Raw genomic sequence first — 13609 nt, 5'->3', positions numbered from 1 at the left:
GTTATCATGCACCATAAATGCCATATTCAAATCATGTTGTAATAATTACGCTGTGAAAATTTGGTGAAAAAAAATATTCCACCTTTATGACCAACAGTGTATAATAATTATGTTATGTTACATTATACATAAGAAACATTTTTATCATAACTTTATAAAACATAATTTGCCCAGGGCCTACGTCTTCATTGTTCATGGTGCTCGCATTGTCTGTTTAACGATATATATAATCCTATTGTACTAAAACATCCCGTTTTCAAGTCAATATAAACCAAATATATTTCCTAGCACTTGAGTTATCATTGTTTTATGTAGTGACATATGCTTCTTTTTCATGACTCAAAAAGTGATTGCTCCATGTTAAGGTCTTCGGTTATATGAAACATTTCCTGTCCGTGATTACGTTCGCATTTAGTGGATTGGTGAGATATGCCTGCTCTTCATGAATTCCTAAAATCAGTCCTTAAAATGTCCCTTCTTCTGAACTGAATATTAATTTTTTTTTGCTCGCGCTTCGCGCTTGCATCATTTGGTTAATGAAATACGTATGGTCCTAGTTAATTCCTACAAAGAAACCTTAGAATGCCCCACTTGAGGTTTGACTTTATCTAAATTTTCAGCTCGCGCTTCGCGCTCGCATTGTTTAGCGATACAAGGTACATATCATGATTATAATGTCCATTTTTAGGTGTGAATATAAAAAAAATTCAGCTCGCGCTTCGCGCCCGCATTATTTGATCAGTGAGATACATACCCGTTTAATGACATTGTCCTTAAAATGTCTCTATTAGGTCAGTAAAACTGTCAACTGAGCGCTCATTAGCGCACTCACTCGGTGATTCAAACATTTTGCTGGTGCCCCCCCCCCCCAATGCCGTGAACCACGATACGCCACTGTGGACATATCAATGACAATTCCTTGCATATCTAAAAACATGATTGCAAAAAAATGCCAAAATATTTCAGTCATCCCCCCACCCATCAACACGGATTTACGCCAGTGGGGGGATGTATCAACTTAAAAAAAAACACACCAAAGATTCATATTATTATGGTCTCAATAACAAACTACGATCTAGCCTAGGGATTTCTGGAAATTTCTCCAAGGCAGGGCGAATGGCGAATCCAAGCAAAAGCGGACATAAGTCTATTTCAAATCTGGATCAAAACTTTCTATGACTCATATGGAATGGAAGTTCATAAATACAAAGGGTGATCATAATAAGCCTAAACAAAATCAATCTTATGCATCTCCTTATAGGAGAATCCGAACCATACAAAAATCATACACATGGGACCAGTGGCGGCGGGGCGAATTTGAAAGTGCATGGGGGCACAATGAAAAAATTGCACCTTTTCTTTCGAAAAGGGCACTTATACCTTACAATAAAGAAAAATTACTTATCTACAGTGGCGTAATGGGCCAAAATTTTGAGGGGGCTACATATGTTGTATCACATAGATTTATAAGAAGTTGCGAGCGAGCAAAAATTTTGTCATTTTTGTAATGAAAATCCAATTGTGTGATAGACTTTGACAACTATAATATTCAGAAAATAATATCATATTTCACCCGTCTCTCTTTCGTTTTCTCTTTTTTTGTTGGTCGTGAAAAATTTATGTACGCCTCTGCTTATCGACCCCACTCACATGACTCATGAAGCTTAAGGCACGTAGGATCCTTACGAGTTTCGTAGTAATATATAAAAATTAAATAATTGTTTTCTTGTGTCAAAGTGGCACTCGCTAGTGGGTCCTTCTCAGGTGAAAGGGCACAGAACACGTTCGTGAGGACGTGAGGGGCACTTTTTTTGGGTAAATTAGGGGCACTGATTCGAGAAAAGGCACTTACAAGAAGGCAATGGGGCACTTGCACACATAAAACGGGTCCTTTTCAGGTAAAAGGGGCACAGAACACGTTCGTGAGAGGCACCGTTTCTTGAGTAAAAAGGGGCACTGATTCGAGAAAGGGCACTTGACATGAAGGCAAGGGGGCACTTGCTTACGCATAAAACGGGTCCTTCTCAGGTGAAAGGGGCACAGAACACATTCGTGAGGGGGCATTTAAGGTAAAAATTAGCAATGATACAAGAAATGGCACTTGCTAACACATAAATCGGGTACGTCCTTCTCGGGTGAAAGGGGCAAATATCACGTTCGAGACTGAGGGGGCAGTTTTGCTTTTAAAAATTGGCACTTATACGAGAAAGGGCACTTGGTAACACCTAAAACAGGTCCTCCTCGGGTGAAAGGGGGCAGTTGACACGTTTGACAATCATACCTGAAAAGGGATATTTTTAAAAACTTTATGGAGTACATGAAGAGGATAAGTACTTGACAAATCAAATAATGCGAGCGCGCAGCGAGCTGAAAATGTTGATATTCAGACCATAAAACGAACATCTTACAAAGCACCTTTTCATATTTGTAATAAATCAAACAAAATAATGAAAGATCGATGTCCATGTTGAAATATGTTTTGTATATTGACTTCAAAACTTGATATTTTAAGCTCTAAATTAGCTTATTGAGCAAAATATGCATCATCGAAAAGGCAATGCGAGCGCGAAGCGCAAGCGAAAATGATATATTGTGACCTATTTTCCCCCCAAGTCTTCCCTTATCTTATTTCATTTACTCGTCTTCCTTCTCATATTTTTATTTTCTTTTCCCCGCTCCTTTCCCTTCTTTCCCCCCCCCCTCCCCCCCCCCCCCCCGCCGATAGGGGGGGGGGGGCGGGCCTCCTGGATCCGCCTATGTTCACGCATGGTATCCACTCGTCAATGGAAGCGCCCCCCGATGCCCCTGTATGGACCCTTCCTGCATTAAGCTTTACGTTGAAGTACTAGCGTAGAAGGCGTACGGGGGGGGGGTGGTTGGTTACACAGTCAAGGGAATAATGGAGGAAACGAAAAAAATGGAAAAATTGAAAAAATGATATGATAATGTTAGTATTTTGTTGAATATAATGTAAAAAGCTATCACAAAATTAGAATTTCATTAAATTTTTTTCTTCTGGTTCGCTTCGCTCACTGTGACTTTTTTTATTACAAATTTCCCACATTTACAATGTTATGTCCCCTCAAATATTTGGTTTATTACGCAACTGCGTTATTATTGAATTAATGTGTTGTGTAAAAGTGTAAAAGCTGCATGTATGCCCGCGGTTTGGTGAAAAATAGAGGTCATCTGCATGTATAAGGTGTAAAATGGCTATAGGCCTATATAGGTTCCCGGTGCTCCTCCCCCGACCCCACCTGCATAGCACTGGCGTACAGGTAGAAGGGTTGGGCCATGCATGACCCCAAGGTTTCAACAAGAACCAAAAAAAAAAAGGACTGAGGAGGAAAGAAAGAAGAGCAAAGGAATAAATAAGATATGATGTTATTTTCTGAATATCGTGCCAAAATTTATCTTGAAGTTAGATTCTGCTGAAAAGGAGATTTTGTTCTCGCTCGTTTCACTCGCTTTTTGCCACACGCGCCATACTGTGCCCCCCCTTTTTTTTTACTCATCGCGCAACTGCCGCATAGAGCTTCGCCCTATAATGCTCGCGCACAATCATAAAAAAAACATCCTGGTCACAGTGGCGTATACTGCTACAGAGTACAGACCAAGAAAAAAAAAAGAGAAAAAGAAATAAAATAAAAGTGAGAAGGGTGAAATATGATATTATTCCCTGAATATGTCACAATCTATCAGAATTTTTTTTTGCATTACGTCACTGCCTGTTCATACCATGGTATGACCGGGAATTTTTTGGCTCTTGCCCCCCCCCCCCTGGCCAACGACCCCTGCTCCTTAAAATATATTGCTGATATTTATACAAGAAACTTTTTTGTGCTGATATTTATACAAGAAACTTTTTTGTGCTGTTATTAATTTTTAAAAAGCGTTTTTGATATTGTAAGTAGAAACAAGTTGTGAGATATATTTAGGCCCAATTATTGATTAGTGACGGTATTAATGGTAAAATTCTTTCCACTGTCTCTAATCGATATAAAAAATCAAAATCATGTGTTAAACATCCAAGTGGTTTTATTTCATAAATATTTCCCTCATCCCCTCATAGGTCGGCAGAGTGACAATTTGTCGCCCCTCTTATTATCTCAATGATCTTGAAGCAAAGCAAGGACTCTCGAACCTCTCTGAATTCATTAAAAGTAAAACAGTTTTTGTTATGAATTTTTACGGAACATAATGGCCCGTCCTTGAATTGACCAAGTTGGAACAAAAGTTTACTTCGCGAATATTATTTTGCAAAAAACAATATTAGTAGGCCTATAAAATGCGTTTGAATAATTAATGATTTTTGCGCAGCATTGCATCCATAAAATTATTCGATAATTGATATACAGTAGGGCCTACTTGTATTTAATAATAGCGGCAGTGTGCGAGAAGGGTGAATGTTTGAGTTTATTAATGATGAAATGAAGGAGCATTTGAGGCAAGTAGATCACCACAAATCCGAAAAGAAAAATTAAAGTCGTGTACAAAAACTCGAAAACGATATTATTTTGTACAGAATAATGTACACTCTAAAAATATTGGGTAAAAATGCTTCATGAGGGTAATTATTTGTCCAACCAACATTGGGCATTTCTTTTGGGCATTTTTATTCATCCAGTGTGATGAAATTTTGCCCATTCTAAAGTAATTGCTACTTATTTTTTAACCTTACTGGACAATATGCTTCCCGCATTGGGTAAAATACTGCCCCCAATTGGTTGGACACATAATTACCCGAGTGCTGGTTAAAATTTATTTTTTACAGTGCATCGGGTAAGATACTGTCCCAAATTGGTTGGACACATAATTACCGTCGTGCTGGTTAAATTTTACCCAATATTTTGTACAGTATACAGTCCCTCCTGCATTCCGCAGACTTCACATTAGAAAGTTTCGCTCAACGACGCACGACGACCTCAAGAAAGTATAGAATAATTGTATTGTGAAACGCACTTCATGGCAAAGAGCAACCAAGAAGTCTGTCGAAAATTGGTCACACCAAAACTGCAGTATTATGGACCATGGGCAAACGACATATTTGCAAAAAAAATGAAATAATAATAATAAAATGAATAAACGTTTCGTCAGTTCCGAAACTTAGGACGAAACTGCTGTACTTGTTCACCATAGTTCGTAAGACCTCCAAGCTATTCATTGTCATTGTCGTGTGGTCCAATGGATAGAGCATTGGACTCATAATCGCAAGGTTGTGAGTTCGAATCCCCACTTTGCCATTGTCTCCACTTTGATAAAAAGGCCCGAGAGTAATATCTGTCGTCTATAAGGTCAGCCATTATGACTGATTAACCTAGACGTAAAATGGTTCCTAGGTAATTGGTTATACAGTGCGTATCAAAAAAAAAAACGGGACAGATTTGAAAAGTCTATAATTTTTTTCCTTCAAATTATGATGCCTATATTTTGGTGTTATTAGGTGCTCTGAAGTCTTATCTTTGACGAAGATTCTGCTAGGATCGAAAGCTTAGGCCCTTTTTTTACTCTCTAATTTACTCCATTGGCTCTCCTTTTTTTTTAGATAAGCAGTTTTCAGCAGCTTCTTTTTGCCATTAAAAGAATTTAGTTTTGTTCATGCTTGAGCGAACACGGAATGTTTTTGTCTGGGGTTAAAAAGGAGGCTTGCGCCAAAATGGCATAAAATTATAAAAATGATGATTAAAAAAAATAATGACCAAGAAGAAAGTGGAAATAAGGAAATAAAAGGAAAGAGAGAAAGTAAAATATGATATTATTTTCTGAATGTTATGTCAAAATCTAATACAAAATTTGATATTGCAATAAAAAAGTGGGAATATTTGTGTGCTCGCTTCGCTCACTCACAACTTTATAATAAATTTTACCAGATCTGCCATATCTAGCTCTTTCAAAATTGACTCAATACACCATTGCCAGTGAAAGACATGAATCCCTTCCTGTTTGTCCTGTCAAGCATATATTAAACTTGGTCAAGGAATCAATAACCCCTTTAAAATGGATTCATGTCTTTTAAAGGTATACCATAACATAATTTGTTTCACACATTAAAAGGATTTGAATAATTACAAGTTTTCCCAATTAATAATGCAAATCTTCTTGCTTGGGTTGACAAAAAGTCTTCTTTTCTTACTTATGAAGGAAAATTCAAAGGTAAAAGAAGTTTAAATGAAAAACAAAATAATTCAAGTAAATAAATAAATTTGTAAATAAAATTTGACAGCATAATTCGAAAGTTATGGCACAGATAATGAAAAGGTTAAGAGGAAGTCTGCTGATTAGCAAGAAATCTGATCATCACATTACTCATATGCTGCCATTCTGGCGCAAGCCTATTTTTGAACCCCCAACAAAAACGTCCCGTGTTCGCTCAAGCATGAACAAAATTTATTTTCTAAAATTGCATTTCAAAATCAAGATTTCAGAGCATGTATTAACATAAAAAATATAGATATCATAATTTGAAACAAATTTTTTATAGACTTTTCAAAACTGTCCCGTTTTTTTTTATACGCACTGTATAATACCAGCGTTTACCAGCAAAATGATGTCCTGTCGAGTTCCTACGGGAGTTACCATAAACAGAAACAGATATTTAACGGACATTTTCAATACATTTACTGTGTTGAATCAGTCGTGTGTCGCCAACTGCGTAGTCAGGGTTTAAAGGGAATCTAACCCAAATAAAAAAATTGTTTTAGAGGAAAAAGACATATCAGACAAGTTGATAGGTGAAAGATTGAACAAAAACGGAGAAACAATAAGGCATGATTTTTTTTAAGATGTAAAAATTGGTGATCACTATACCCATGGAGACTTTAATTATTGGCATAATTATGTGATGTCATATATAGTGATGCAAGGCAAGAGCTACTATTCTATGTACTCTAATACGTAATTAAAATGGCTAAAATGTCATACTTTTCAAAACTTTTACTTCAAATCAAACGTTTCTTTCATGAGGACATAAAACAATATGCTATCTGGGTTTTATTTAGATCACTGCCCCAGGGGAATGGGTATATGAGAAAACCGCAAGGTTGTCCTTGACAATTGTCATAATTTACTTACCCAGTTGCCAATTTGAAATCTACATAGTCTTATGGATTTCAATATTAAAGCAGCCATAACTTTCTTATTGCTTGTCCAATTTCTTTCAAACTTTTAGAATTCAGTTTTATTTATTTTTCTCTTTTGCAACACAACATTTTTGCCAAGGCTGGATCTAAGTTCCCTTTAATTTTGGAGGTGGCGGTGTAAGTGCCAACACTTACAGAGTACGCGAAGCGCGCTCCCCAGGGAGCTACAGGGAGGGGTGAGGGGGAGTTTCCTAAAATTCAAATCAAAAGAGGACGTCTCTTGCGTCTCTAGTATCCTTATCACCTCGAATTTAATTTAAATGCTGAGATTAAAAAAAATGTTTTTGATAAAAATTATGAGCACCCTAAATATGGGAAAAGAAGAATTTGAAATGATTTCTTTTCTCTGAAGCTAAAATGTTTTATAAAAATTGAGAACAACGCAGTATAAAATGCCTACCTTATGATAAGATTTGATAGCAAAAGATTTAGCCTCATTACACTTGCAAAACAGAGTAGAAGAAAGGTATGCAGGGAGGAAATGTATATTCCTTCCCGCCAATGGCGTACCGTGGGTCACGGCATTGTGGGGGGGGGGGGGGCACCAGCAAAAATTTTGAGTCACTTAGTGAGCACGCGAAGCGCGCTCAGTTGCCAGGTATACTGACCTAATAGAGATTTCAAGGACAGTGCCATTAAACGGATATGTATCTCACTGATCAATTAATGTGAGCGCGAAGCGCGAGCTGATTTTTTTTTGATATTCAGACCTTAAAAGGGACATTATAAGCAATTTTTTGTTATTATGATAATACCTGTCTCGCTAAACAAACAATACGAGCGCGAAGCGCAAGCTAAAATTTTTGTATATATTATTGACCCCAAACAGGGACATTTTAAGGACTAAATTTTAGGAATCAATTAAGAGTATACATATCTCACCATAGCCTCATCTATAATGCTAGTGCCAAGCGCTTGCTGATTTTGTTAGAATTACATCTAAACACATGAAGCACTTTTTGTAGTCATTGTAATCATGATTATCACACACATCTCTCTAATCAAATATTGCGAGCGCGAGCTGAAATTTATAGGAAATTCAGACCTGCAAGAGGGGCATTCTAAGGCTTGTTTGTAGGAATTTACTAAGACCATACGTATTTCACTGATGCGAGCGCGAAGTGCGAGCTGAAAATTTTTGAAATTCAGATCAGAAAAAGGGTTCATTTTAAGGACTGATTTTAGGAATTCATGAAGATCAGACATATCTCACCAATCCACCTATGCGAACGTAAGCACGGACAGTAAAAGTTTTATATTAAGACCTTAAAATGGGGCAATAACTTCAAAGGACAAGTCCACCCTAACAAAAAGTTTATTTGAATAAAAAGAGAAAAATTCAACAAGTATAACACAAAAAATTTCATCAAAATCGAATGTACAATAAGAAAGTAATGACATTTTAAAGTTTCGCTTTATTTCACAAAACAGTTATATATGTACATCCTGGTCGGTATGCAAATGAAGAAACTGATGACATCATCCACTCACTATTTCTTATGTATTTTGTTGTGTTTGTAAGACTGTGCTACCAGTCAACGTCGAGGGCTCAATCCCCTTTATGTACACATGATCTGGATATGATCGGACATCTTGGAATAGATTAATTAAATCATCTCAGGCTTCTAAATTCATTGTATCTAGTTTTATGTCTCTGAGTTCCTAAATACTACATCTGGCGACGAGAATGGCTGGAATAGGTCTTGTAGCACCTAACCCATTCCTAGCAACCCCAGGAGAACCTCCTGTGCCTTGGTCACGATGGATTTTGAGCTTCAAAACGTATTTGACTGCAAGCGGGTTGGACACAGCGGAGATACCCGACCTCCGCCGCCGCGCAATCCTGATCCACTGTTTGGGCGCAGAGGGGCAGCGGATCTTCGGACAGCTGGAAGTGTCTACTACCGGTACGTACGATAAAGCTGTTGATGAACTTGAGAAATATTTTGGGCCAAAAACAAGTGTGATGATTGAACGATATCGTTTCCGACAGAGAGTACAAGGTCATGGGGAGCCAGTAAAACAATATGTGGCAGCCATAACCGAACTGGCATCCAAGTGCAAGTTTGGCACCTTAAACGATGAACTGGTTAGAGATCAACTAATCGAAAAGACGTCTATTCCCCGTATTAGAGAACGTCTGTTAATGGAGGATGACGGTCTGACACTTAAGAAGGCGCTCGATCTAGCGATCCAGATCGAAGCCGCAATGCTGGACGCCAAGCTCCTCAAACAACACGATGTGACTGTGAGTGCCAGTACACGACATAGTCATACTGCACATCAGGCAACTCCAGTACAGAACATCAGGATTTCAGATGAACGACCACACTGGTGAACGCATTCGGCTCATAGACAATGCGTATAGAGAACGCTATGCTGCACTTTTCAACGAGTTTGGTAAATGCAAAGGATATTACCATGCACCAAGGGTGGATTCCTCAGTCCCACCTACTGCACAGAGTCTCCGCCGACTTCCGTTAGCTGTCAGGGATGAAGTCTCAAAGGAACTTCATAGGCTTGAATCCGATGGCATCATCGAGCGCATCGATTCATCCCCGTGGGTGTCTAATCTGGTCATCGCACGCCGTAAGAATGGAGATCTTAGACTTTGTGTAGATTTGAGGGCAGTCAACAAGGCAATCATTCCGGATAAGTATCCACTTCCTACTATGAATGAACTTTCAGCTTCATTCCACGGAGCTAAAGTTTTCTCTAAACTAGACATGAGACGTAGCTATCTCCAGGTTCCGCTAGCAGAGCAGAGCCGCCATCTCACTGCATTCAACACACACATAGGCATGTTTCAGTATCGCCGTATGCCCTATGGACTGAATTCAGCACCTAGCGCGTTCCAGAAAATCGTTTCTTCAGTTCTAGCTGGAATCGAGGGCACGTTGAATCTCCTTGATGATGTGGTAGTCTTCGGAGAGGACAAGGCTCAGCACGATCAACGATTAGCAGAAGTCATGACGCGCCTCGCCAAGCATAACTTGACGCTCAACGAGGCCAAGTGCACGTTCGCTGCTTCGGACATTGATTTTCTGGGATATCATGTCACTGCAAGTGGTCTGACGCCTACACTCGACAACGTTGCAGCTATCCGAACACTCCCAGCCCCAACGAATGTGAAGGAGCTAGCCTCATTCTTGGGAACAACGAACTTCTACCGCAAATTCGTGCCACAATACGCAGAAATCGCAGAACCTCTGCAGAAGCTTCTCCGGAAGGACGCGCTTTGGGAATGGCACAACGCACAAGAGACCGCATTCAACAGCCGCCAGTTCTCGCTCACTTCACTCCAAGCGCTGAAACGTACGTGACTACAGACGCGTCAGCGTTCGCTATCGGAGCAGTGTTATCACAAACGATCGACGGCAGTGTACGTCCGGTCGCATTCGCATCTCGAGCGTTGTCGGACACAGAGCGAAAGTATTCTACAGGAGAACGCGAAGCTCTCGCATGCATCTATGCCTGCGAACACTGGCATATGTACCTCTACGGTCGCAAGTTCACACTTCGTACTGACCATCAAGCCTTAACAACCTTGTTGAACACTTCAGGATCTGGACACCGCCCACTCCGCATCTACAGATGGTCAGATCGACTGCACCAATATGATTTCAAGGTCGAATATCTCGCGGGTTCACGCAACCGAGTAGCAGATATGCTTAGCCGTACACCGAACGCGAATAGCAATCGCGATAGCCATGCAAGAAGCGACATCGAAGACGACGTCGAAGACTACGTTCTTATGGTGATCTCTCACGTGACCGCAAAGCTTGTGACGCGTGAGCAGCTGAAAACAGAGTCAGCCGCAGATGCAACTCTACAGAAGGTCTGTCATTATCTCCAAACAGCATGGCCTAGAGAGATTTCCGAAGACCTCGTTCCATATCATCGTGTTCGCAATGAGCTAGCTATCTTCGACGACACGTGTATCGCCCGTGGCACCCGAGCGGTAATCCCGAAATCGCTTCAACATCGTGTGTTACAAACCGCACATGAAAGTCATCCAGGTGTGGTGAAGATGAAGCAACGATGTCGCGAAGCAATCTGGTGGCCAGCGATCGATCGACGCGTAGAAGATCTCGTCAGATCTTGTGAAGCGTGTACTCTCAGCGAGAAAACTCAACCGCGGCCAGCACCACTGCAGCCGACCCCATGGCCGAAGAAGCCATGGCAGCAACTTCAAGTCGACATCTTTTGGGAAGTCCAAGCCGCTCCTCTAAGTCAGCGATTTTTGTTAGTTGTACACGACCTCCATAGCAAGTGGCCTGAGATAGCAGCAACAAGCTCAGTCACTACGACATCAGTCATTAGCATCTTGGAGAAGATGTTTACCAAGTGGGGTCTTCCAGAATCTATCACCACGGACAATGGACCACAGTTCACGTCTGAACAGTTCGAAGAATTCCTAGCCGTTAATGGAATTCAACATCGCCTCACAACTCGCTACAACCCTCAAAGCAATGGCGGCGTAGAGCGTTTCAACCGGGTAATCAAGGAGAGCTTGAAAGCGAATCTCGCAGATGGAATGACCTTCGATAAGGCCATCCAGACCCTACTACGCACGTATCGCTCAACACCTCATTCGCTAACCGGAAAAACTCCAGCAGAGTTGATGTTGGGACGGAACCTCCGTATGCCATTCAACATCCTGAAACCACCGGTTTCAGAGCCTGCAAGCACACAGGCTGAAGCGAGAGAGATTGAGAGGAAACAGCAAAGCATGAAAGCGTACACTGACAAACGCAGACGAGCAATCACACCGAAATTCGCTATCGGTGACTGGGTTCGTGTAAAGCGTCCAAATCGCAAGCACAAGCTAGCTTCGGGGGTATCGAAACCCAAACAGATCGTGAAGAAGCTCGGCTCGAATGCATTTGTACTAGATGACGGAACGCGATGGAACACCAGACGCCTTATCGCGAGCAAGCCAGGCAACATGAATGAAAGCGATTGGGAAGACACCTTTCCATTCCCTACAAGCACTGAAGATCAAGAGCAACAGCGAGCAGAACCGCGAACTGTTCGTCGTTCTCAGCGTCTAAGGAGACGACCTGGATATCTACGAGATTACAGATCTTAAATCCTTAGAGCCGACAAGTATTGAGCATAGAAATTAAAAAACTGGAACGTTTAAGTTTTGGACTCATATGAAACAATTGCTCAATATAGGTTAATAAAATTTCAGGCTTGTTGTTAATAAACAAGTTTTATTTTCTGGACTCATAAACTTTTGAACTCATATCTGGACTTGGTTATATAACATTATTCATCTCTTTAAAGGAGGGAAATATGTTGTGTTTGTAAGACTGTGCTACCAGTCAACGTCGAGGGCTCAATCCCCTTTATGTACACATGATCTGAATATGATCGGACATCTTGGAATAGATTAATTAAATCATCTCAGGCTTCTAAATTCATTGTATCTAGTTTTATGTCTCTGAGTTCCTAAATACTACATATTTTATCATATGAAATATTCTAATTTTCTCTTCATTGTCAAGTGAAAAAATAATTAATTTCACCCTTAACACGTGGAATTAGCATTGTTTAATACTATATGGTTCTGTCAAGTTGGTCCTTATTGTCAAATCTGTAAAAAATGAAATATTGCAACAATAAACAAGGCAAACGCCAAGCGTTGTCTATATGTTATTGGAATATGTGAAAGACAGTAGTACATGATTTGTGATTGTCGGAAGTGATAATTACGTACATAATAACATATTTAAAAAAAATACAGGGGGAACCTGATTTCGTGGGGGTGCTGCCTATGGAAAATAATACACGCAGCACCCCAGGAAAACTTCACCCCCAGCACCCCCGCTTCCCAGGTCCACTGATACCATGCAGGCAACACAGTGAGTCGTGGGTGATGATACTCTGAATAACAGATGAATAAAACAAGTAAAATATTATCTCATTTACTTGAAACTGTTTCTTCAGAAGGAAAAACAATCTTTGGTTGTGAGTGTGGTAGGTTTTTAATCTGCTCAGACGTAGACCAATCAAGTTTGTCGCCACGGGTTTGTCGCCCGTTTGTCGTCAACAATTTATTTGACAATCCATTTTACCTCGATTCCCTTCTTCCCCCTCTTTCGTGTTTTATTCTTTTTATTTATTGCTAGGGGGGGGGGGTGGGGGAGGCCCCTTCGCCTATATGTATCCGCCCCTGCTTTTACTCGCAAAAAAATTCCTCGCCTTTGGAAATTTCCTATACACGCGTAGTCTACAGATACAGACACGAACTAATACTTTGTCTTGCGAGGAATCGTACTCGATGATTATTACGATTAAAACAAAAAGAAAACAAACATACTATTTTTGAGGTATTCTGCAGTTGGAAGGCATCAACTTTGGTACGAAATTCTCACACTAAAACCCCCTAATCAGGTCATTATGTCTAAAAATTTCCACAAATAAAACATTTGCGACCGCAAACTAGCCTTTCTTTGTAACAC

At 40.1% G+C, this 13609-nt stretch overlaps 1 protein-coding gene across 1 annotated transcript; it reads left to right on the top strand.

The window, feature by feature from the left end:
• Positions 1–10629: 10629 nt before the first annotated feature.
• LOC135157757 (uncharacterized protein K02A2.6-like) lies at positions 10630–12231 on the top strand. The gene has a single exon (XM_064114578.1). The coding sequence runs from the start codon at positions 10630–10632 to the stop codon at positions 12229–12231; it is 1602 nt and encodes a 533-aa protein (XP_063970648.1).
• Positions 12232–13609: the final 1378 nt, after the last annotated feature.

This window comes from Lytechinus pictus, unplaced genomic scaffold (assembly GCF_037042905.1).
Source record: "Lytechinus pictus isolate F3 Inbred unplaced genomic scaffold, Lp3.0 scaffold_19, whole genome shotgun sequence".
Taxonomy (NCBI): domain Eukaryota; kingdom Metazoa; phylum Echinodermata; class Echinoidea; order Temnopleuroida; family Toxopneustidae; genus Lytechinus; species Lytechinus pictus.
Note: the sequence above shows the minus strand (reverse complement) of the source record. Positions and strands in the feature narration are given on the sequence as shown.

What these genes read in the sequence shown, in the direction of transcription:
- LOC135157757 (XM_064114578.1), top strand. Translation starts at nt 10,630, where the DNA reads ATGTACCTCTACGGTCGCAAGTTCACACTTCGTACTGACCATCAAGCC.